We start from the raw sequence: 27,019 nt of genomic DNA on the forward strand, positions 1-27,019 counted from the left end.
TGAGACAAAGGAAAAAAAACCAGCAAACAAACCCAAACTCATGCAAGATTTGTTTTCTACCAAATCAGCCAACTGATCCAACCAGGACTGCAAAGATTACCAAGACTCTGAGAAAGGAAGAAGTGGGATAGTGGGAGACCTCCTTTAGGGAGCGGTCATATTATGAAAAAACTATATCCTATGCCAGACCCACGAAAGACAAACATTTATTTTGCAACTTTTAAAGACTGCTCTCAGTCTGTGTTAACACCTACTAGCTAAACATGGACAGGTAAAGAAATATGAAAGTGTGACTTTCTTTCCTACAACTGAGAGCTCCAGAGCTACTCATTCCTTTTCACTCTCTAATTTAATTCCTTTCCATGGTTCTACCAGAAGCAGTTCTTTATTCAGAAAGGCTAACATTTAGCTAGTCTAGGGGTTGCCATCATTCACAAATTGGTGGTTTCAAAAATACCAAGCAATGCTACTCATGTTAGAGATAAGTTAAAACTCAGAGTTAAGATAAAAATGATGCACTAAGAGTATGACTTTTCAAAAGTGACATCATCACCTGTGAAGGCTGTGGTCTTGGAGGCACTGCAGGGGGATAGGCAACAACTCCAGCCTGTTGCTGTCCTGTAAAAGAGGCATCACGTTTGGCCAAGATTGTTACTCTTCATGCTACAGTGCTATCTAATTTTTTTGCCTTGTCAACATGGAGAAATTCTGCATTTTGCCTACATATTAACCTGTCACATTGACTGTAACTGTAATGGCATCTCCTTTCAAATTTGCAACAGACAAAACAAGGAATCAGAACATGGATCTTGTCCTTTGTTCCACCTCAAAGTACAGACACAGTCATACTTTGCTGATCTTAGTCCCTTCCTTTTTTGCTTTACCCTCATTATACACCACCTTAAAATTTTCTCATAGTCTGTGATCCTGGATTGAAAGTACTGACAAGTCAGAAGTATAATAAAAACCCTTAAGCAGAATTAGAAGTAACCATTAATATTTCCTCTGAAGTGAAATACTTAATACCCCTCTCTAATACATTTGATACCAAAAGATCTTCACTTAAGACTATTCTGGCAGATGCAATTCATTGCACGTAGGTGCACCACCAAAAGGTTACTGCCTGACTTTGCTCCCCACATTCACCCAAAGGACTACAATGCCAGCATGCAGAATTTACTTATAAATTATCTGTTTAAGCAAAGTGGACCACACATTTTTACACAAACAGAAAGAGTAACAACATTTTCAGCTTTTTCATTCAGAAGCAATGATTTCAGAAGACACAATCTTTATTCAGAGATAAAAAAAAAGTATGCTTCAGGAATATATATGCTGAAAAATAACATAATATACAAAAGGAATAGGGTATATCTACCTGGGGTAACTGAAAAGGATCTGTTCATATCTAAAGATGATGATCGAGAATGAGAAGGATGAGGCCTTGGAGGGGGTGGTGGTGGTGCAGTGTTATCCGGAGATGTTCCTGAATGCGACCTGCAAAACAAAAGTTTCCGTACTGATATTAGGCAGCTACAACAGAACTAAAATTCAAGAGTTTTCCAAAGTACGCAATTAAAAAATAAAGTTTGACAGATGGAAAAGAGCCTTCTTGCCATTGATTTTTGCAGATTACAAAATCAGTTTTGAATTTCTGATATTCTTTGATTTCACAACTGATTTTATATTTCTATTTACTTAAATCTGTTATCCTCATTATTCTTATATTATCACAAGTAATTTATATTTGGAAAACCAACAACTTGACACACATCCTAAACAATAATAGTTTAGGAAGACAGAATCCTAAATATGGTAATTCCATCGAGTTGATAGTCACGATAATTTGCAAAGTATGGAGATGTACTCAACATCCTGATTAGGTTTTAAAGAGGTTAAGTTTAATGACACTGAAGAATATGAAGTTTCTGTTGGACCTGCCTCTGTTGGACCAGCATATTGAGCTGACTATCTCAAATAGCTATTTAATTCTCTGCCTGAAATTTTCCAAATATACTTTCCATATACTCGGTAACAGTATTGCTACTCATTTCTTAGGTCGGATCACCATCTAGTGGATACCTGTTGCAAATTCATCAAGCACACATGAAAAATGGGCGAAACAGTGCCCAAGTACCTTCGAGTGGGATTTACTGTATACACCTTCAATTTAAAAGCCACTTGCAGAAGCTTCCTAACTACTCAAACATGAGCAAGACAGATTTACCGAATCACTGACAGGAATACAACTACTCTTTTATTCAACTCATAAATAACTGATAAGTTCTTTTCTACATCTGACTTTTGCAATGTTCAACTATCATAAAACAATACTAGGAAAGGTAAGAGGTACCAAAGTTCCACACAGAACTTGAAATTCCTGAATGCACAGGTCCAGAGAGAAATGGAGTTATCAAAGGAGAAAAAATTACTCTTAATATACTCTCACGAACAATTCTTCTATATGTAACACTGATGAAATGTATATATATCCAGCTGATGAAATGAAAATCTAATTACACCAAGTCCTAGGGTCATCCATCTAGCTAATCTAGTAGGGTGAAAGTAGGATTAAAGAAGAGAGAAAGTGGTTTAAGGACACTCTTGAAGTATTATTATCTGACATAGTCTTGTCAGTTTTTGCTTTTTGAAAATTCAAAAAAGTACTCTGGACTAATGGTAGGGTTAAGGACAATGTAATCTCTACAGACAAAGCTGCAATCAGTTGATGAGATTATCAGTGGTAGGAAGCAAAAGATGAAGTGGGAGAAAAATTTCCTGGGTGGACACTGCCAGAACTGCCTGATCTGGACAGAAGCTGCCTGTGGCATTAAGCAGCAGATCATCAAAAAGCTTTACTCATCTACACAAGTTCAGCAGAGAACCTAAAACAAAAATCAGAGGTGAAAAGAACATGTTGAAACCATCATGTTGATAGTGCAAAAACATACATAGAAGCAGGACAGAATCAAATTTGCCATTAAATATAATGGAGGAAAGAAGTTTTTAAGCTGCTGTGCCGACAGGCAACTGCAAATCTTTCTTTGCTATTGAAGTCTCCCTAATTTTTTGTTTTGAAATTTACCTCTGAAACTGATTGTAAGATGGTTAATGGCATAGCTAGTTTTTAATCCTATTCAGGCAGATTTAATGGGTACAATTAGCACTAGCTAGTACAGCACATTCTCTTATGTCAAATGATGCAGTTGTTTGTTATGCACTTGCATAGCTTCCTCCAATCCCTTAATTTATCTTGGGCCTGTGACTGCCCTTCACTTAATAAAAGTCCTCTATTAAAAGATAATCAGTTATCGCTGTGATATTTCTTATTTACGTTTTATTCTTCTTGCATGCTGCAAAGTTAGAAGGTCCTTCTCCGTTAATGCCTCACATGATTTTAAAAACACAAAAAATTGGTTTCAAGTAATATCACAATCTCCTGTGCTTATATTCCCTTGTGTTTAGGAAGAGTCTTTATCAAGATTTTTGACTGAATGTGGAGTTTCATTTGATTGGCCAATCAAAAAAAATTAGTCTAAAAAGTTAACTGTTACTTTACACATGAACAGGAAGAGCACACATTATTAATACATTAGAAAACAGACTGCCTCCGGATTCCTGAGTGTTAAGAATCTATTCCGCCCTCACTTTATAAGCTCATTGTCAAACAACAGAAGCTCAGAACAGGCTTCTTTAACCATCTTTTATTTATTTTTTTCAGTTGCTACTTTACTGACCGTTGCCGCGTTACAGTGCTTCCAATTTGCTCTGGGTCTGAAGTATACGAGTCCGAACTGCTATAACCATCTGCTGGTAAGAGAAAAGTAAAAAGTTTCATATTTGTTATGCACCATTAATATACTCTACAGATACAGGTAACAGATAATTTCAAATATGCAATTTTTATTTTTAAAAAGGGTTTATCTATTTTTTTCCCTGAAAGGTATCATTTGGGCAGGGTTAAAAATCCTGGAATGTGAATAATTGAAGGATTCAATACAAACCAACTCCCCTCACCCAATACTTCTGAGTTCTTGGTTACAATTGGGATGTACTGAAGAATAAACAATGACGGCAATGTTGTAATTAAAATACAAAATATAAGTTTCATAAGCACTGATTTTTTTAAACATTTGACATTCCATCACTTTGACAATCTAGCCAACAAGAGTAAGAGACATCCAAGTAAAAATAAAAGGCAGGAAGTAGGACATGCTTGATTTTAGAAGTGCTGAAGGACTGTCACCCACCTTAGAAATCAGAAAAAGGAAAATGTATGTACAGTACAGAGAGGAACTCAGTAGCTTTACTACTCCTGCAACTTCTGTGCCTTCATGGCTAGTAGTCAGCTCTGTTTTGGACTAAATCTTTCCAAAAAGCTTCTGGTTAAGGCAACCTCTATAAATGAAAGATGCTATTACAGCATCACATACAGCTTCCTTAATGCCTTAAGGAGACCCTTACCGTTAAAAACTATGCAAAACATGAGGATTTTCCCCCACAAATGAGGAATCAAAAGTCACAACATTTGTGTGGAATGAATATAGACAGAAAAATGGATCTGAGAAAAAGTTATCACAAGGGATGATTCCAGAGCACTCTGTAAAGCACAGCTCAAGGTGGAAAATCACCAGAGCAATGAGACTCACCTGATTAGTTATCAGTAAAGAAGAAAATTCTAAGCAAGAACATCAAGATTTTTCTTAATTACCCAGCCTCAAAAGATTATTTTAACCTCGTAGGACACTAAAGTTTTCAAAAATGTTAAGACACATCAGCCACGACACAGAGATGAGACTCCTGCAGAGATGATTTCCCTGTTAAGTAAGACACATTCTTACCTGGCACTTTCTAAATTACTTCTGTATTACAAACCAACCAAAATACTACTGTCTTAATAATGCAAAGGACTCAAAGTAATGAGCTCTTCAAATCTTATTTTTACTGAAGCTCCCAGTTTAAAGAACACAAATCTCAGAAACAGATCCCAAAGGCTACATATAATCTGGGACCTGTCTGATCAAATCAAAAGATCATAAAGTTTTGGACATAGTTACTGAAAAATCAGAAACGCTATTAGAAGCAAATAAACAGTTGAAAAGCTATACCTAAAAAAGAAATCTAGAAGTCTATTGCATTTCCTCAGTAGCTAAACTAGATGTAAATTGCCTGAAAATTGTAATGAACAGGTTTTCACCCTTCAGAAAACATGATTACACAGTTCTGAGGTAGATTCAAATGCTTAGTCAATTCCAATTTCCATACATTTCAATTTCTCACCCTAAGATTAAAAGAGAAAATAGATGGAAAAGAGCTGAAAATATGAAATTTTTTTCTACACACGGCAGGAAAAGATCTCCAGTGACACCTAGAATTTTCTTAATTACTACTTCTAATATATACTTTGCTCTTTGGATAAGTTTATCTCACTTTAGAGCTTCTGCTATCTAGTAAGTTTTCATTCACAGAGGAATATATCAGATCTACATTTCATATAATATAAAAAATTAGGTCAGAAAATATACTGTGATACTTACTAACTGTATTTCCAGGTGTAAATTTTACAGATGAACTCATTTTGTTTTCTTCTGGGAGGTCAGGTGGTTTCACAAGTAGTGGGCTTGTAGGGTTAGCATGATCTAGATTGGAAAATTAGTCTAAATAAATTAATGCATTCAAACTAGCCTTTACTTCTGAAGCCAAGGCTTTATATTAGTTTTCTACCCTTATGTAAAGTGCTGCACTCAAGACTAAAATTGGTGTATGATTTTACATTGTAATAGTGTTATTTCTATCTCTATAGTGTTAATAGTTTGGAATCATTACCCATTTGCAAAGCTAAAGATATTCTGAAAGAAATGTTTTGTTTATTCTCATACTCTGCATGAGTTACCGGACGTTAGGAAATACTGGCATGGCACACACCTACAAATTATGACTCTACTGTTCCTCAAAAAAAAAAAAATATCCAACCTCCTTGCTTATTATTATTAAAAAAATCCCAAAACAAACCAAAACAACCAACCAACCAACCCAAAAAACCCAAACACCAACCTGAACAGAAAAACCCCAAATGAACAACCCCAAAACAACCAACCCAAGCCAACAAAAAACTCCACCAAAAACAAAAGGCTTGCCAATCCTCCCAAATGCTGTCAGGTTTCAAAATAATAAACTCAGTGTTTCTGATCACACCAGAAGAAGCTTTATCAATGCAGGCTATGTTCTCACTCTTCCCAGTCTCCTTCAGAAAGCAAGAAGGAACCCAGACATCCTCCTGGAGGCCCATATCCAATCTATATCAACATGCTCCTGAAACTAGTTCAAGCAGTTATCTCCTGTAGATGGTGGAATTTTTACTGCTGCAAATGGCCAGTTCAAAACCTATCTGAACAGTACTCCAATCCTTAACTCAGAGAATCTCATTAATTATCCTGGTTATAACTCCAGATATATTCATCCATGGAGGAGAAAAAAAGCATGTTTATGGAAGCAAAGCCAACTGTAATTGTACAAATACTTTCTCATTAGCAAGAAAAAATGCATTACCACTTCCGGTTCTTTTAAGCTCCATTTCCTGCATGTGGATTTTGCTTGGAGTCATTCTTATAGGAACTGGGTGCACAATTGCAGTGTCCTGCAGAGAAAATCAGAGTTAAGTGATGTTAATCTATTTTTAAACAGTTCGATTAAGAGTGTCTGACACCATACAGAATGTCATCTCTAAACAAAACTTCATAAATTTGATTTTTTACACAAGTTCCAGGGACTTGAATATACCCACAAAACCAAAGCTCTATACCCTGAAGTTTATCTAATAATTTTTAACGTGTAACCTAGCATACTACAGCAATGTATAAGGTGTCACCTAGCATACTACTTTAAAAGGGCACTAGAAATGTTTGTGTAGACAATCATGTTGTAACTAGGACAACAGCTGAGATCTACCAGCTTTCCACAGCTTTTGGCATACCAGAAATGAACCTTCAAAAAAACCGAAAAATCAAAAAAAGGAAAAACAAAAACCAACCCAAAACCCAACCCAAACCAACCAAAAAAAACCACCAAACCTCAAACCCACCACAAACAAAAAAACAAACCCCAAAACTACCCAACAAAATCTTGCAATTTCAGAATCCCACCACTGAGGTTTACTTATGATGCCTCAGGAAGTTATGGCCTCTTCAAATTGTATGAGTAATTCTCTATAAAATAGGTAACCTGTAGCAGCTTAAGACAAATTGTTTTAGGAGTCTTTAAAATATAATCTTCTAAACTTGAGGATAATAAACTCTACGGAATATATCTCTATGGTCTAGATAAGCATTGACCTTAGACTGAGGCATTTCTTTGTAGTTCAGATAATCGACTTAATTTTAATGTGCTTTATAGACAGCCCTTTTTGATTGGTTTGGAGACTGAGTAAATAATTAGATAGCTTAAAAAACCACTCAGAACTTTTATGTTTGTTCTCAAGTTAACCTAAAGATATGGACATAGTGGTGTGAGGCAGTCATTTATATTCAGAACATAGGAATGGGTGGTACAGTGACACACACAAAAAAATCCTAGATTACATCCTGTCCCAATAAATGACAAGAACTTTCAGAACTACACAAACTTAATCTGTTCTGACTACCTAAATTGATCAATTCCGCCATGCTTAAAACATTTACATTAATATTTTCTAAAATTTTTTAATCTGACTTACACTATTCTTGCTGCAAATAAGAACTTTTAAGACCACTTTCTAGTCACAGCTCAAACACTCTTGTTGCATCCGGCTTCTAGGAATATATTGTGTTTGTTGTTTTTTTCCCCCCTATAATGGGATTACAATGCAAAAATCACTCTTGCTCTACCTACTTCAGCTACTATAAAAGTCATGTCTCATGATGAAATGGATTGCTATATAATGTATTAATTCAGATCATTAATCAAATTTTACACAAAACATCATGTTACCAACTTTCACTTACAGTAAGCAAATTATGTTCCCATACTGGGAGATGAATGTACCGTTTTAATCTTTTCAGTTATCTTTTCCCTCCAAAGCAGCTGCTTTCCCAACAAGAAGACAGAAGAACTGGTCTATGAATATACTCTTTTGTTAGTTTTTAACAACTGCTTGAAAAAGCCTTTGGGAAGGCAGGAGCTGTTCAATAAATCGGTTCTAAGCATCATGGTTGAGCCCCCTAAACTCAGAAGTCTGCATACTGCTACTGAAAATTTGGTGTCATTTGTTCTTATTTTCATATGAAAAGACTCTGAAGTATCTATTCCCACAGTCCATTACTTTAGGAGGCTTTAAAGATGCTCACCACTCTAAATTTTTTCTCAGCTACAAACTTTGTAAGAAAATAACTCAAAAGTGTGATCTCCCAGTATATTTTCTGTATTTCTATTGAATTTCTATTTAGACAGACATGCATACAGGCATATATACACACAAAGAGCTATATATGAATTTTCCATATATCATCACTTTCTAGACTATTAACGTATGGGAAAAAAATCAAATGTCAGATTTTTGTCATTTTCTAATTATGTGTAAAATAAACTACTATCTTATTGTGGAAACAAGGCCGCGATAGCTCTTTACTGTCGAGCAATTACACATAGTAAGAAACAACTATAAATTGATTTCCATCATGTTTACTTCATTAAAGCATAAAAATAGCACATTTTAACCAAAAAAGTCTCTCAGATGGAAAAAGGTTTTCACTTCTAGTATGATAATTTAATGTGTTTTGAATGTTAACTAAGGGCAATTCTGAGCATAGGGAAGAGCGCAGTTTGATTTATAATTTCCAGCATCTAGAAATGCTATTTCCACATAAATATCAAGGTTAGCTCCAAGAGTGGAGTATTGATGTACTTAAAAATATAAGTATATTTATATATTATATTTTTTCAGAAGTGATGTTTTTAATACTTAAAGCAGTTAAATGCATATTAAGTACACCTATAATTTTCTTACAGAATCAAATGGACACCAACACTGTAATTAAATTAAAATGGATACTAACAGTGGTAATTAAACCTGTAAGGAAAGCAGGATGAAAGCAGCAGCTAAATACTGAAGTAATTTTAATGCATCTCAGAAGCACTACAATGTCACATGCTGTGAAGTTTAAAACCAGCAGAACTGGAAATGCCACAGTGAATTTCTGGCTCCCAAACTTCACAAGCTATTTAACTATGTAATTCTTCAGGGCACTCCTCACTGAGTAAAGCATTAGAACGGCAGAGGTTTAGCTGAAAAAATACTAACAGCCTTATTACTGAAAGTAACTTGGTGAAAACATAGGAATATGAAATAGCACACTGATTAAAGCCCAGTACTTTCTCAGCGAATTGGCATTGTCAACTCCTAAAATTTTGTACAAATCAAGCTCTGCAACTTGAAAACACCAAAACAACACTTAAGACAAAAACTAAAACAGGACTGGTTTATCACTGGGAGTGGCCCCTGCACTAACTTATAAATATTAAAAAAAAAATCATTACACATTTAAATACTTTGCATAATACAGGTTTTGATAGCAGGGTTGTACTACCTCAAAATCAAGGAAAAAGCATTCTTTGCACTCTGGTATTGAACATGAGTAGTACTAGAAAATTTGTATTTCTAAAATGAGTAAAAATCTAAAGAAGCCTGCCACCATTCCCCAAAAAGCAGTTCATGGAATCATGCATAACAGCTAAATACAATGAATGGAAATTCAGTGTTAATAAAATTAATTTCAAACAAGCAAGCTAAGTGATTGACTTACAGGATCAGCTGGTGCAATGTTAGAATCAAATTGGGTCAGAGTTTGTGAGCTTGAAGAGCGTTCGCTAAATGTCTCCCACTGCTGAACAGACAGAGGAGAGAAGTCAGCATGATGAGAAAGATGGGAGTAAAAGATCACTGAGGAGATTTAGCACAGTAGTTCAGAGGTTGCACTGGAAAGTACTATATTTGCACTGGGCAGTACTTGACTTGGAAAGCACAATACACATTAAGTATTTCTATTTCAGTCTGAGCTTGTTGTGCAACCAAGTTTGTTACCTGTCAATATTTATCTTTACATTCTCATTTCACAATGAAGATACAGGTGCACAGTCAACAGAAGTACCTTCAAAGTTCATGTTTGCCAATGAAAACCATACAAGGAAAAAATATTGTTAAGCCATCCAAACACTGTAAAGATAAAAAACAGTGACATGTTGTGTATTTGTAATTATAAAACACACGAAAAGGTTCTTCAGCTTTGTAGCTGCCAAGTTTCCAATGTATTTTGTAAATGCTGATTTTCTTACAAAATCCCAGATGAATGAGCACTGAGCAGAGTACTCCAATTACACCAGTTCAGCTTGCCAGTGCAACCCCTCAGAAGTGATTCTATGCTTTAAAAGAGCATTTTTACAAGTCTAAATCACTGACAAGGCAAAGAATTAAACTCAAACACACTACTGATTGCTAAAAGCAAATATATCAATCTCCAAACAATTCTGTAAGATATAGGCATGCTGTACCAATACATGGCTGTCAAGAGTCCGCATGCTTGTCAAGCTACAGCCACAACTGGATCAACAAAGTACCAAAGTACATAAAATTAGTCTGTGATCCAGAAATCGGACTACAAATCACAATGGGAATGCTAAACTTGTAATATATTGGTAAATATTAACCAAGTCTCAAACACTACAACAAAAATTAAAAATTCAAAACTTTCAATGCTTAGAAAATTTGACAAAAACTTATGTTAATATAGTTGTGAGAACAAACCAATATTTTTGACTCATCTCTATAGGCAAATAAATCTAAATGATTCCAAAAGATACAGGACAAACTATATGGAGTTAGTCAACCTTATCTCATGTGCTCCTCTACACCAAAATATAATCAGTGAATAGCCTGCATGTGAAACTAGTCTAAAACAGTTATTTCAGAAATAACTCTTTACAGAAGTTCCTAAGTAGCTGCTTTTAATCAGCTGAAATTGAATTCAGAAAAAAAGATTAACTAAATGTGTAAGTGCTTTCATGTGTGATGTTGATCCTTCTGAAGACAGAGCTTTATCTCCTCATTTTAAACTTTAAATTAAGGCAAAGATTATGGGATACTGTTCATACATTTGGGGCGGATGGCTTTTTTTTCCCAGGTTGGTGTTTTTGTTTTGTTTTGGTTGGAATGGAATTTTCATTTTATTTGTTTTAACCCACAAAAATACCCCCTTCATGGACAGAATCTAATGAAACCTTTTTAGCGAGGATGTAAGGTTTCCTTCCTAACTGCTCTGTCATGTTATCTGTATTGAATAGTTTATCTCTGTGTTGCTCCACCCCTTCATGAAAAGGCAGCATTGCAAGTAGTTTGGAGCTAGTAAAAACTGTCTCACTCAAGAGGTTTCTCTAAGTCAGAAACTTAACTGCAAGGCTGTGCCAGTATTTCCCCGACTTTTCTCTCGTATTTACACAGCTGCTAATTTTTATGAAATTAGTATCAGTATTTATCTTAGTACTATCCTTTGAAACTTCATTTGGCCAGTGGCTTCAAAGTTCGTGGTAAGACTGGCAACCAGACCACTACAGAAACACTGTTTCTTGATTTTTCAAAACTTCCATAAAGGCATACAGCATATATGTCATAATTAACATCAACTATAAGATGTCTTAGAGATGGATGCTGAGTTTACATCTTATTCTACTCCTCTGAAGAGAAACTGTAGGTACATTTATTACTTGTTCTCAGGCTCCCTAGGTGGGCACAAACGAGCACCAACACCTCCTGACTGCTTTGGAGAATAAGCTATTGTGCTCCATCCTGAAATACTACTGGAAGCTAGTTACTACTAGACTTCATCTCAAACTCTATGCAAGGTTTAAGAGCATTGACAATACAACTGATTTGCTATGTTTAAATTCCTACTAGCTGAACTAAAATATGTCTTCTAGACTTGCAAAAATGTTTCAAAAGTACTCTCAAAAAGTTAATAACTAGAAACTAAAACTCACAGCAATCTGAACCATTACTAAAAGAACATTAAGACAATTAAGACAAGGTGTAAAGGGAGCGAACTGAAACGCAAATATCTTTATCTGTGTCAAAGCTAGTATGATCATATGACACTAGACTGTTTCCAACAAATACTCAGTAGGGTGTTTGTTCTGTTGTGGGTTTTTTTCATTTTGTTTTGTTTGGTTTTTTTTAAAGCTCCCATAACTAATTGCTCAGCCTTGAGACTGAATGGAAAAGATGCCTGAAGTGAGGAAGAAGTGATGAATGAAGAGGCAAGAATTAAGCATGAAGTATCCAGAGCTAGGTGGATTTTCATAGTGCTTTTCATTCTGAGTTTGAGATTGCCTTGGTCCATACTTGTGACCTTACAGTAACTGAGCCTGGCAACTAGAGTCTAAAAATGAAGTATGAGCTAGAAAGCACAAAGTAACCAACAGTTTTGAAACTAATGGAGATGAAACTGCTTGAAAACGCAGATGATCCAAAGATGTATGTCTTTTCCAAGCAATTTGTTGATGACAGTTACAAGAGGTTCAAAGAGGAAACAATTAGACTGGTGCCTGCAGTAATACTAGGAATTTTTTCATGGCATTAAAACCTCACGGACTTTGACCTGACTCATGCTGTAAAGAAAATACAGAGGAGCAAGAAGCATGCACAGCAATATAGCTGGAAAATCAGAAATTCCTTTGTGTTAGAACAAAACACTCTGAACATTTAATTAGTGTTCAAGTCTTATTTTAGTATAGTTAGTATCTGGTAATATTTAGTATGAGAACTTTTCCAAGCCTCTTAAAGTTTTAGCAGATCTTCATAAAGAAAATACCACATTATCTATCTGAATGGACAAAGTCAGTTTCATAACTGTGGCTGACAGAATTGTCATTAAATTTGTTCCATTAGTGCAGTTACCCTATTCAATTGCTTTGAGTTGCACTGGACAATGAAGGAATCTTTTCAATTACAATGCAGATTACCAAATTATTAGTTTATTAAATCTTTATTGCAAATGTGATGGAGTGTATCAATGCAAATTTTAATGCAGTTGCATACATTTACAGCTTTTTAGCAACAACCAAGTATCTGCTCACCTCCCTCCTAAAGCTTATCCTACAGGCAGTCTAAGAGTCATTCTGTCAAGGAGAACAACTCAGAACCACTAAATAATTTTCTACATTTTTTATTTGGCAAGAATATCACTGTGAGGCTAGCATTTACCCCTAAGAGGAACAGCAGACTTTACAAAGACCTTCCTCCTGAGAAGAAGATTTCCTTTGCTTCTAACTTTAATCCTAATAATGTGCTTATTTTCTGTTTCACAATGCCTGTCCTTTGATTAGTCTAAAACTTTGGCTATCAATCTTCCATTCACTTGAAGTCTGAAGAAGAAAACCACAAAAAACTTTTTCAATAAGAGGAGCAGGGTAGGATAATACTCAGCTACTGATAGAACTGAGATGTTAAGTTTAGATTCTTCTTGACAGTTTTTAAAACACGATTTCAGTAGTTTCCCCCTACTCCCCGTAAGCCTATGCCATCTTTTTAGTAGGGCTACAGTAAGGAACTCGTGAGTCTCTGAAGTAGCTCTTGGAGTAAAACATTGGTTTATTCTAAGCCAAAGTCAAAAATGTAAACCAGAACAAAAATAGTGACTCTAGGAATTAGTTCCTTACAGGCTTTAACAATGGGCTTTTTTGGGGGGAGGGGAGAAGAGGAGAAACCACAAAACAAAAAAATCCTGTTTGGTAACTTCAGTTTCAAAACAGAGCTTTAGTATGTAAGACTGCTTATATAGGCAAATATGTACACTAAAGGACGATAAAGCAGCAGTACATAACAGTATAAATTTAATATTTACATAAATTTAGCCAACAGATTTAACTTTGATTCTTTGCTTCTGACACAAACCCAGAGCTATGACTTATCTACATTACTGGTGAGGTAACTTATATTTCAGGGCAAAAGCGTCTGCAAAAATAAGTCTCAATGTTCAGTTCCATCAGAAATGTTGATGTTTCGCAAGTGTTGACAATAAAAGTCCTTCAAAGGTAACAAAAAAACCTCCAAAACTCACCTTAAATAAAAAAATTGGGAATGAATTCAACTCATCCAGTAAGTGCTATGAGTTCATTCTGTCACTGATATAAAGCTTAATTACTATTAATGACATTTTAAACAGTAGCTCATCTCACAAAGAGACAGAAAAATTAGAAGGAAAACATTAACTTTTTTACAATTTAACACATGTAGAACCTTCCTGTGTCTATCTGTCCTGCTTTTTCACAATTTTTTCACAATTGTGATCAGAAATCTACTTATGATGAATTACATATGCATACACAATTAGTTACTGACTAGCAATTAAATAACTCTTAAATAAAAGTGCTAACCTCACTGCTCTGATTCAGTTCTGGCCAGGTCTGGTTTAGCGATGGCATTGATGGAGACTTGCTTGGAGGTGCTTCTGCTGGCGAGCTGGAGTAACCTACCTCACCTGTCTGTTCCCCAACTTCTGAAATGAGAGGAATAGTTATAAACAAAATCATGAACTGCATTCAGTTTATTCTCAAAAAAGCTACTCACATGGAAAGTGCAAAGTACCCTTCGGTTTCATCTTTACCAAGTAAATACTTAGCACCAGACAAAACACACTCATTCAAGTAAAGCATTCTATTTGTCTGGTGCTACTCTTATTTTGAGGATCTTTCTGAAAATCGAACTTTGAAGATTACTCTGTACCATACTACCTCCCTGTACTTTGACTTTTAAATAGCATTTTTAGATGTTGCTTACATATTGAAATAAATGTAATTCATTCTTACATTGAGAAATTTTACATTAATGTTTACTGCATTAAATCCAGCACTGAGTTTCTATTACAGAACAAAATACTTCCTTATATGAAAGGTTAAAGCAAAACCAGTATATCAATGCAAACACTGACCAGAAATATGAGATGAAGAAAACCATACTTACAGGTTATTTCCAAGAAATATTCTAAGTTTTTAAGCCTCCTTACTAAAACAATAAGATTTCCATTCCCTATGTTTTGCAAACTGAACAAGTGCAGCAGCTGTCATACTGCAACTGCACATTGTTGCTGTTATTTCAGTTTTCTCTGAGCTTTCAGCAACTACAGCTCCTTGCAGAAACAGCCCTTCAGAGTTGTACAAATTTTCACGATGCCAAGCAATTATTTTTATTCTGTTCAAACTGTAAGAGAATTGGGTAAAGTAAATCTGAATAGCAGCTTAGACATTCTGCCTAACACAGTGAAATCCTATTTACAGGCTCTTCAGTTTTGCTAGATACCACTATCCAAGCTAAAGCAACACACTGAAAGCCTCAAAATCCTGAAGTTCAGATTACAGCCATATAATGTAACAGGAACAACTGAAAAAAAGACCGATAAGTAGCTAGACATATTAACAAGATGTTTGTAGTCCAAACAATTAAAAAACTGAACAAGAGAAAATATTGCAAAAGAGGAAAGATGGCTTAATTAAATTATCATTTGGAAGAACTGCTTGATAGATATGAAATTGAAGGTAACTGCCACAGGAATGTGGGATACATGGTACCAAAAAATTGATAAAAATTTATAAAAACGATTGGGATTATGCTGCCAAAGTGCTGAACTCTGAAGTGTGCTCTTCTGCTGTGACAGCTCAATGTTCTGTCTGCTGTCTTCCATTCAGAAGAAACTTGTAATTAATCCAACGTTAAATTGAACTGGAAACACTTTTATTGTCAATGGTGACAACTGCACTCATGAAAACTAATAGCTCATTATTTATAGTCTCCAAAGTGCTACTGGGACACCAAGAGGCATAGCCTAAAAAGAACAGTCAAAAAACTGAAATCCAGAAAGAAACTGTCCCATCTTGAAGCCAGGGAAGACCGAGTGCTGCTGACATCAAGAAAGGCACACAGAAAACAGTAACTCAAAATTTTGCAGCTCTTTAAGCCAGACAACATGCTGAGATACAACGTTCCCAAAATTGTGCCCAGCACCTAGCATCAAGTACTACTGTCTTTTAGGGAAAATGGCTTCACAAATTATTCCAGACAGAAACTGCACCTAATACCTGCTTCAGGCAAAAAGCATCTGGCAATACAAACACAAACCAGGCTACATCAAGATGATATTTACAGACACAACCATGTCTTCAAGTAGTCAAGATGATATGCTGGTCATGGTATACAAAATGTACTAAGCCATCAATGAATAAAATAAACACATAAGCACTCAGAGAAGTATTTATAGAACTGCCTGACTTCATGCTCCCATTTTCATTCAGTGCAGTTCTGACTGTTCTTACGCAGACAGATCTCCCTCACTCTGAAGAGCATACCACAGCATAATGTCACATCTTAAGTGGAGCAACTGCAATAGAAATAATTTTGAAGTATACGACACAAATCAAAATACTAAGCCCATTCAAATCTATTGTAGAATTACCACATTATTCTAAGGACTTAAACACCTAATTTCTCTCCCTAGTTAGTAGAAAGATACAGCACCTCATTTAACTTTTTTCCTATTACAATTCTTTAGAGGCATAGTGCTATGCCAGAAAAATTACCAATATAAATGTGAGAGAAGTACGTATCCCTGGCCATGATGCCAGATGCAAGACAAGACCATACATTAACAGGTTTGGAACACCTGCAGTCGGTCACATAATAGATTCACAGGGGCTGATGAGGGAGAAGCTACCAGAGCAGAGCAGGAACATTCTTCCCTTCCTCTGTTTAAACAGAGACACAGGGGGTAGGGAGCCCTCTGCTACTGTTCTTTCTGCTGGCCACTAGTTAAATAGGCAAAATGGAAAAAGACAGCAAGTTTCAAGCACCAAGCAGAAGTATGGAATATCAAGGGGAAAGTTTCTAACAAAAGGACAGAATTAATATGGTATTGTTAACACTTCTGAAATAAAATTTACCGTCTTGCACCCTGGTTTAAAAAGACATCAAGTAATTCACCTTCTTGAGGAGTCTGAAATCATGTTATTCACACTGAGACTTTAGTCAGTAGAAGATCATTAATAATTTATTTTGAGAAATTGTTATCCCATGAAAGAAGTGCACTCAAAAAGACACTCCAGTGTCACACTTCACAGTCCTGAGAAGGCTGTTGGAAGCAAGCTTAACTGAAATACACTTCTATGAAAACGAAAAAGTTACAGAAGTTTAACTGGTTGATCTTTCAAGGTTGATTTTTAAGTTGAACTCTTGCAATTTAACATGTGCATTACTAGTATGCATATACACCTATGAGTAATTTTTAACTTAAATTAAAACAGTAAATGTATTCAGGAGATTCTGACTGTTGTACCTGCAAGTAAAACTACAGCCACATCAATAATCAGTTCTCCTAAAGTTTTCTATTCAATATACAAGTTTTGGTGATGAATCATGTTAGATGCTAGAAAAGATATTTCCAACACTGGTGACCCAAATTTTTTAAAAAAATCTAGTTAGATAAAATTCAACAAGTTTGCAAGAACTGTCATTTTTCACTGTAGTTATAACAGCAGATTCAAATGGAAATCAGAACGTTTCCTTTTAAGCAGAGCTTACACATTCTTGTAACTTTTTAATGTTCACTAGAACAGGGTAACTTTCATTTAATACCAGATGGAAAAAGACCAATTTGTACCTCATGGTAATATATCAAAGTTTTATATTAACCATGTTGCCTGCAATACAAAACCAAACACATATATAACACTTCTTGGGTTAGTGTCCAATTTATAAAGTTTCCAGACAACTTCAGTTAAATGGTAAAAGCCTTGAAATCTACTACCAGTAAAAGCAGTAGAATATCAGGTACAGATATTGTACAGTTATATTGTACAACAGTTGTTGGGTGGTTTGTTTTGTTGTTATTTTAAAAAACAACCCCAGTGGTTTACGCAAATAAACACTACTCCATTTCCTATAAAGGCTTTTGCTTAGCAATCACCTTAAATACAGAAATAGACAGATGAATAGTTTTTAGACACTTGCTAATTATTCATCCAATTAATTGTACTTATTTCTCATGTACTTGTCATTGCAAGATGTTTACCCCTCCTGGAAACAGTTCAGCTGTTGCTGTTGCAAAGGTTCTTTGAGGAACCACAAAGCTACTCCCACAGAAAATGGTTTAATTATTAAAGCAAAGGTAGTAAGAGCTACAGCATCTAGCTTAAGAATTCATCAGTAACTGTCAGATGAAGGTCTCTGGCATACAAACACAGTACTGAAGAGACCCCCTTTGAGAAGTATTTATTAAAAAGACATAAAAATCTAGAAAATTGTAGCACCTGTGCACCTGTAGTATAACCTGACTTCCCAAGCCAAGACTGCTTGACAAAAAGTAATCTAAGGCATAAAATACTGTTTCCTTTGTTTTAAAATCTATATAAACACATCATTTCATGTAAAAGTGGTGTTCCAAACAGGATGTTTGTGGCCAATTTCCTTTATACATACACACACACATGCATATATATGTGCATGTATATACATAAAACCATTATATATATAACGCCTAATTTTAAACATAACTTTTACATGGAACAGTAGTTTGCTTTTCAGTTACAGGAGAGTTTCTGGCACAAGCAAACTCATACATTCAGTGGTTTATCTGGAAGCATCCAAAGATAAAGGCCTATGCAGAAAAAGACTAGGTGCCAAAGCAATGGAAGATAAATCCAGCTGTCAAGCCAGGAACAGAATTAAAAAAAAAAAAAAATCTGTATATTTTATATACACAAGATTCTGCACTTTTAAACTACAGTCCTATCTCTAGCATTGAACCTGGTAGCATTTTCCAAGTACCTTCATTACTTAGAAGCTCATGCCATATTTTCAGAAATGAGAGGGAACAGAAAATATATTCATTTGAAATCAAATCTGAAGTAGAGCTAGACTGGGAATTTGGAATACAATAATAAAATCCATACTGTGACAGTTTTGTTTTCCTTAACCTTTAAAGGCTACAGGCAGTATTTCAAAATGTAATAGTCAATGTGTACTGCTCCTAAATAACATCTCCCTGTACAGAAATATGTATGGGCTTAGATTAGTTGTGAGCACTAATTAAGACTTCTAAAAATTGCACATTGCTATATTTCATACTGACTAATGGATTATGTTAATAAAAATCTGTAAGTATTGGCTGATATACTGTAACAACTATCCCATCACTTGAAAAGAGTGAAATTTAACTTGATGCATGTCTTACCTGTCGAGTCTTCCAAATCAATCAGTTTGGGCATTAAACTTTCAGGTAACTTTTGTGGCAAATCATACCCATTCTTCCTAGCAACTACCAGATGAAATGCAGCACAGAACTCATCCAATGTCAGTGCACCGTCTTTATCAAAATCTGACAGTTCCCTAAAAACAAAAACCTTAGTATAAATAAAATTTCCTAAGGTCATGTTATTTTCAATTACACACTTCTGTTTTGCTACTTGGAAGATCAAAGAATACAGTTTATAGTTCATTTTACCCTATTAAATACTTCATATTAGTGCTACATACTTTACCCTTGAAAGATGAGCTTTCATTAATAACATTTCTTAGTGCTTAAAGGTAACTTAAATACACTTTTATCTCTCCAAGGTTTTTAACTCATTAAAGACAGTACTACATAATATTATTGGCCTCATTTTTGGCAAAAATGCTGAGGCGACGTTTATTTTAAATGGGAAAACAGTTGAATTACAAATCTGTACACACAAAGATGAAATCTGCCAAGGTAAGCAGTGATGCAGTACAAATTACAGAATACAGCAAAATATAAGCTTTGCATCAAGTCAAAGCTAAATTTGTCATCAAGGCCTACTTAAGTGCATTTAAAAATATCTGCATCTGCACATTTCATTTAAACTTAGACTTGAATAAATCAATACAGGTAAGGAATTACTTAAAATACATCTTTGGTAATAAAACACTCAAATTAAGTCTTTGAACTTAATTTGAGCTCAAAATGCTTTGTAAATAATGCCAGCCTAGACCTTTTAAAGCCCACTAAAGTAACGGTGGCATAAACGTGAGTAGGACTGAACGTAGTGTAGTACATACTCAAAGTATGACTAATGAAATTTCACTTAACATCTTTTAGTAAGTAGATTATTAAATGACTGCCAGATAGATGCCATTTTTCTAAATTATCCTGAATAAAGACACATCATACTTACCAAATATGAGAAAGTTCAAGAATAGGCAGTTTTGACTTAGTGAAAAATTCTTTAGCTGCAGACCCTGAAAAATTACAACAACCACTTTTAATATTTAAATGAAGTTAAATCATTAGAAGAGTAAGAGTTATGGTAAAGGAGATGAGCTATTTAGCAAAGGTTTTGGAAAAATTGCACTAATTACTAAGGTTAAATGAAGGAAAAAAAATAGTTTCAAGTCCCTTCCTGAATTACGCTGGGGTTCACTAGAACATTATAAGTAAAATGAAGAACTTTGTTCAAAATGGTATGCAAACCTAAGTACACAACAAAGTCTTTGTAACAGAACTGCTGCACCCACAATTATATTTTTTAAAGAGTAACTTACCTGGTATAAATCCATTTAGATCAGGTTGAATGGTTTTAAACTGATTAACATAATACTGCCTTTGTTCATCAGTTATTTTCCAGGGGTCATCATAACTACTTGATTGCCTACGAATTTCATTTGTTGTTGTAGCTGATGCTACAGTTCGTACTGTTGTCTGGTCCTGAAATGAAATATTTTTCCTCAGTATTATCTACCTAAAATGCTTCTATGAATTCTCAACTTCTTGCCTTCAAAAAATAAAGCATAGTTAAATCTCAGGTAGTTTAAAAACTGCAGGAAACCATCCACAGATTGTGTCTACAGGATAATGACAGGGTATTTTGCACACTGATACATATGAATAGGAATGACTGCAGGTATGAGAGCAGAAAAAAAAAGGTATGGCACATATGCAAAAAAGCTAAACACAAGTGTTTTAAAGTCATAATTGCCAATGGCTTTTTAATGAGCTTTCAGTTAACCATTCCAAATTAAGTCCACTCAATGAGTATCTGTTGGGTAAACAGCACTGAACAGACTACAGCACAGATACACAGTAAACATCTGCAATGAAGATTACTAAAAAAAAAAAAAGAAAAAAAAATTGCAACATCAATCTGAATGAGGCAAATCAAACACCAATAAAGTGTCACACCTGGACAGAAGCAGGATGCATGGCTAAAAGAGCACTGGTTGGTGGGGTATCTGCAAAACTGACCCAGTTTTCTTGATGGGGTGGTGGTGAATGGCCAGACCATATGGGATCACTAGAAGTAGATGAGCCTGAAAGTAGAAGAAACATTTCTTTTTCAAAAGACAATCTTGAAAACTGAGTAAGAATTATGGATATGGAAAGCAGTAAAAAAAAAAATCAAATTAAAAAAAGAAAAAAATCAAATCCTGAAACACACACTCCTGTCAGGGAAATACACATTTGTAGAATCATGAAGGAAATGAAATGCAAATTGCACCAATGAAAAAAGCTTCACCTCCTGACAACTCACTTCTGTAGATTTTTACACTGTCAGCTTGAATCTTTACTAAAAAGACAGAAGTGAGGCATAAGCTTATAGCAACATGTGTAAAATGTAAATGGATTTTTACCCACTTAATAACTTTTGAATGAGTTAATACTAAACATTTTCACTTAGCTGAAATGTGAGCAACACTTGTGTGGACAAAGATCTATTTAAAAGTGGCACAAGATATTAGCATGCCACTTTTTTTTCCTAAATGATTTCTAGACTAACTTAACTCAGTTGCTTGAAAACAGGCCAAGAATAATAAAAGGCATCCACAGAGAGTGCTGACATCTGCTCTGCATTAACTATCTGGAACACAGTAACTGAGATTCACCCAGTGCCTTGTTATAATCTACTTCTGAGATACTGTGTCTTAATATTAAAATAACCATGAAGCAACTATAGAAAGATTTGGCCACCCACTGCTCTATGTAGAAACTTCTCAAAATTCTCTTAACTTGCAGTTGCAAATTAAAAATTTAAGAAACTTGGATCAGAGGGAAAACTAACCATCTAGAACAAGTCTAGAAGAATCCCAGGACATCATTCTACTCCATGATCTTCAAAGAAATGCTGAATTCCTTAAATCTAAGCAGCAGCTGTGCAACTGATCACTTCACCCTTTTCGCACAATTAAATGCTTTCTCTAGGAATTTGTTAAATAAAGTCATACTTAGATAATAATTTCTGCCTCATACATAGTAGCAGATTTCTTCTTAAAAGGCAGGCAACTTCTTGTGAGTTTCTTTAAGCCCTCCACACAACCCACAAACAAGAAATATGACATTAATGACATAATTTTAATACTGCTACTATGATCTAAATTGAAGCAATATATACGAGGAATTCATTGTCAAGATACTGACAAAATATATTGCTATGAGATGTCCATCTAGATATAGGTAGTCTATTTATGAAGCTGAGGAATATCAACAATTTCAGGTTGCACACTACTAGTACACAACCTGCAGTAACCAGAGTGAAGGAAATCAGTGAAGCACACTGAGGGTTAACATCTAAAGGGACAGTAACATTGTTAGCATCCAAAATTGCTATTTAATATCAGTATGATATTGAAGTATGCAATTACTCCTTCATTCCATAAATGACCTTTTTCCTAGGAAAAAGTAACAAGAGAGTAATGTGAGAAATGCTTAGTACTGGTTTATCTTTGCTTATGTACACACAATAGCCATAATTGTGTGTAACACGTTTATCTTGTATTACAGAGATTAAAAATTGAGCTTTCCAGGGGAAGAACCACTTTTTGAAGGAAGAGATAAGTAAAATGTACAAAATTGAGAGGTTACACTATTTCTGAATATCATAAAAATGTAAGATTAATAAAGCATGGGGTTTTGGTGTTCTGTTTTTTTGTTTTTTGTTTTGTTTTTTTTTTTTTTAATGAGCTTTACTAGCCACTGTTAAATACTCAGTTTGTTCCCAAATTTGTCTTCCATTTCTGCAAGTTCCTGATGTGGCCTGAAACTTCCAGTGACTTTATCCAAAATTGCCAAGAATAAAGGCAATGAGTTTGACAATGCTTTTTACCTCAAGGCTCAGTAGCTCACCTAACTCTAAAGCACTAGAAAGAAACATGAAGAAAAGCTTGGAGTCTCTGCCTGGTCACTTTCTGCACAGAACTAACACACCGTAAGATTCAAAAACGTCCTTCCCATCTCTCCTACAGACATGCCACACAAATTTTACTTTTGATACACGGCACTCCCCTTCTCGGTTCCTCAGACACTGACATTATTCTCACTAACCTTATAGACCTTTACTTCCCCCAGCAACTTGTCTTTGAACAGTTCAATTTGTACCTCACTTAGCACAGCACCTCTTTCAAAGTGGTACTTTGACAGTAACAAATGCAGTAGCACCAAACTGTCATACCTTCAAAATATTTCACAAACTACAAAACCAGACTGGTACACTAAGGTAGAAGGAAAGGTGGAAAAAATACTGGGTCTCAGAGAAGACCTGGAACAATCAGTGTATTCTTATTTTATGATTTGTAACCCAATGAAGAAACAACCTTCAACACTCTCCATGCATTTACATCAGTAAGAACACCATTAACAGCACTTTGAATGGAAAGAAGACACTGAAATTTTTTACTAGTTTTAAATCATTATTTGGGTACTATCAACATAAACATTCTGCTCTGCTTCCAGTACAAACAGACCACAAGGTAATAAAAAAATATCTTCTAGTCCCTATTCAGACACACCATTCAACTATCATTTGAAGCAGGGAAGGGGTTTGTTCTCTCAAATTTGTCACCATCAGCATCCTAAACAGCTGAAGCTGGACTGCAAAATGAGGTGGAAAGGTAAAAGTATGAAGTATATTTTTCCTCTATGGTAACTACAGGAACAGGAGGCTCTTATCTCATATACAGTTCTGTTTCCTACAAGTGGTTCAGTCATCCATTGTATTTTTCTCTGAAGTCTGATTCAGATCAGAGATGCAAGCCAGAACTGGGGCATCTACTTATGAAGCATCAACTAACACTATCCTAACTGAATTACTGCGCAACACAGTGTCAAAAAAAATTTGTAAAATCCAAATTCTTTGCTCTGTTGAAATAAGAACAGAGTTTTCTTCCCCAAGCAACTGAGGGCTACAGCTGTAAGTTATGCTTAAGACTTCAGATGCAAGATTTTTAAAAACAACAATTAGGCCATTATTTAATATTTACAGCTCAATTTGATACAGAAAGCACTATTTAATTTTATTCATGATGCAAGTATGATGATGTAATGGAGTGTCTTTACTATGGCTAAGTCAGAATCTTCCCATTTAAACAAGATCTTCCCTCTAAAAGTTTTGAAATTTATCTTTCTGGTTTAAGGCAACATGCTACTCATTATGAGACCCATCAAACATTTTCACACTTGAGGTTCCATGCTTTCAGTTGACAACCCCAATACCCTCAATGTTTTCACATAATGCAATACATAAGCTGAGACCTGGGTTCTTATTTTTCTTGAGTCACAAGTGAAATGGCACAGTCCTGCCTTTAAATCCTACTGAAATAAAACCATGTACTTGCAAATTATCCAATTTTTCAAGAACATCTTGCACTGGAATCAAGATGAGCTTGCAATGCTGATTTTAAGAAAACTAACCAACAGTCTATCTGGTTCTACCTGAATGTCAGATATTTTTCTACAAAATACTGTCCTTAAAAGGTAGTCTCAAGAGAGGGAAAAAAAATTACAAACTACCTACACAAACTGAAATTCAAAGGAATAGTTAATCCTCTGCAGTGCAAAAGAATCAGGATGAATCAGGATGAATTTTTTTGTGTGCAATTAATGTATGAAAATCCATTCTATCCTTCACAATGGCAGAACAGACAATCCTTCTACAACAGTATCTCCAAATTGCTTTAAACACACTATGAATGTGTTTCAGCACAGAATATTAAATTGCAGAATACTGCGTGAGTTCGGAAATATTTTCAGACTGCTACTGAAAAATTTATCCATTAGACATCACTGGGAAACCACTGACAAACTGAAGTATGAACATGGCATTACAACTTTATTTTTAAGAGTACAATATTGAACTCTACCAGTAGGAACAGTTTGCATACTTTCCTGGAGTCCTTGACTTCGGAAATTAGAAAAGCTTCACAAGTAGAAATCAGCTACCAGACAAACTTGTATTTCAGCTTACAAGAAATGCAAATCAACTAAACTGTGCAAGAAAAAAAGTCAAGAAATTGACGAAAAAACACAGTGCCTGTACTGAACCTTTAGAAGTGATTATATATACAATGAGCAGACTAATTGTTTTTGTCTAAATTGACTGGCACTTACTAGCAAACAACATCTGGGACACTGACATAAATCTCTATACCACCCACTACTAAAATAGTGTTATATTTCCCTATCCAACTAACTCTAAGAACAGAATCCCTGGTCCTCCATAGGTGTTTATAACTAGAATTTTGTAGAATGACTACAGAATAAATCGAAAGGTAACAGACCAACTTTGAAATATTATAACTGAAATAAAACAGTCAACCACAGTTTAATCTGAAACTACGGCCTATAAAATGCATCATATTAATCAGCAGTATCAAAGACAGCATATGAATTAGAACTGCTCTGCTAAATTTATTAATACTCCAGCAGATACTAGAAAACATAACAGAACTTATTAAAATGTGAGATATTAAGGGGAAAAGTTTTTTAAATCTGAGCACAGCAATATAATAGGGAGGGTCTTACATGTTAAAGGAAGAATAATAAAGGATGAAAAGTTTTACTGAAATAAGTGGTTCTACCTTGACAGACAGGAGATACAGTAGCTTGAGTTATGTTTACATAAACTTTAAAGAAAGCAAAAAAAGTTAAAAGAATTAGTTGTTCTGACAATTCATCTAATCTACAAAAAACATTAATCCAAACAAACAATGAATTATCTGCTGCTTTCCCTTGAGGTTCCCATGTTTTTAGCTGTACTGACAGTTCCTGCACAGTCTCAATAGGATGTCAGCTCTGTATTGGAAAACTTTCCCCTGGGAAGCTTTTATACTCTTTTCCCCCACTTCCAACTACAAGCATTTCCCATATCACACTAAGAAATGGATCCACCATACACATGAGCTCAGATTCCATGGCGTTGCTGTCAACGTGAACATTTAAATCTGCAAGAAACTCTCCAGGATTGGAAAATACAAAGATTAACTGTTCTAAAAAAATTTAATATATGTTTGCAAGAATTCTTTAACTTTGGGTTACAGCTGAAGCATAACAGAAGACATTTATACCTGGTTGTGCTTCACTAAACGGAGCCCAAAAAGGCCCAGGTCCAGCAAGAGGTCGTTCATTATTCCCTCCGCTGGGATGGCGGTTGTGCTTCCTCCATGTATGTGGAGAGGTTGGTGGGGATTGCTGTGGTGAAACAACTGGAGATGTGGACTCCTAATAAAACAAAGGAACCTTTTAAGTTTTTTACTAAACATCTAAATACATAAAAGCCTATCTAAAACCTTTATTTCAGTTAAAGCCTCATTTTAGAAAGTGCAAATTTTAGTACTTATTAAAATGAGCGAAAAGGAGAAGTCAGGAACAGTATGACTGGACATGTCCACTTCAAACATCATCTAATATATTTTTTAAAATACCCAATACATTTTTAACTTGGCATCCTTAAGACAACAGCAATGCTGAGTTAAATTACTTAGCTACAAAGCAAACTAGATTATAAGGCTCCCTTTCACTTGTGATAAAAGTTACATTTGAAACCAGGTCTCAAAAGAGTTACTGTAAGTCACTGTACAACTTACTAACATACCTAAATATTATCAAATGATTCACAATCAGTTACTTTCATTTAAAAAAATGAACCAAAATTAAACACTGGGGGGGGGAAATAAAAAAAATCACTAGACAGGACACATTTTTTTAATATGCAAAACCACAGATGT

The 27,019-nt window shown here is 35.0% G+C and overlaps 1 protein-coding gene across 9 annotated transcripts in view; it reads right to left on the reverse strand.

Moving 5' to 3' along the window:
• The window catches only part of REPS1 (RALBP1 associated Eps domain containing 1), a 64,806-nt gene that overhangs the window by 7,776 nt on the left and 30,011 nt on the right, over nucleotides 1-27,019 (reverse strand). For 3 of the 9 annotated variants that reach the window (XM_034060329.1, XM_034060330.1, XM_034060324.1), the window contains 12 exons: nucleotides 26,360-26,513; nucleotides 21,207-21,334; nucleotides 20,570-20,732; nucleotides 20,203-20,266; nucleotides 19,242-19,396; nucleotides 14,398-14,519; nucleotides 9,777-9,857; nucleotides 6,550-6,637; nucleotides 5,538-5,639; nucleotides 3,738-3,810; nucleotides 1,379-1,497; nucleotides 554-618 (listed from right to left, as the gene is read on the reverse strand). In XM_034060329.1, the coding sequence (XP_033916220.1) occupies nucleotides 554-618; nucleotides 1,379-1,497; nucleotides 3,738-3,810; nucleotides 5,538-5,639; nucleotides 6,550-6,637; nucleotides 9,777-9,857; nucleotides 14,398-14,519; nucleotides 19,242-19,396; nucleotides 20,203-20,266; nucleotides 20,570-20,732; nucleotides 21,207-21,334; nucleotides 26,360-26,513 (1,314 nt within the window). The remainder of the gene's footprint in view (nucleotides 1-553; nucleotides 619-1,378; nucleotides 1,498-3,737; nucleotides 3,811-5,537; nucleotides 5,640-6,549; nucleotides 6,638-9,776; nucleotides 9,858-14,397; nucleotides 14,520-19,241; nucleotides 19,397-20,202; nucleotides 20,267-20,569; nucleotides 20,733-21,206; nucleotides 21,335-26,359; nucleotides 26,514-27,019) is intronic. The other 6 variants (XM_034060326.1, XM_005154772.3, XM_034060325.1 and 3 more) reach the window with 6 other exon arrangements.

This window comes from Melopsittacus undulatus, chromosome 3, assembly GCF_012275295.1.
Source record: "Melopsittacus undulatus isolate bMelUnd1 chromosome 3, bMelUnd1.mat.Z, whole genome shotgun sequence".
Lineage (NCBI taxonomy): Eukaryota > Metazoa > Chordata > Aves > Psittaciformes > Psittaculidae > Melopsittacus > Melopsittacus undulatus.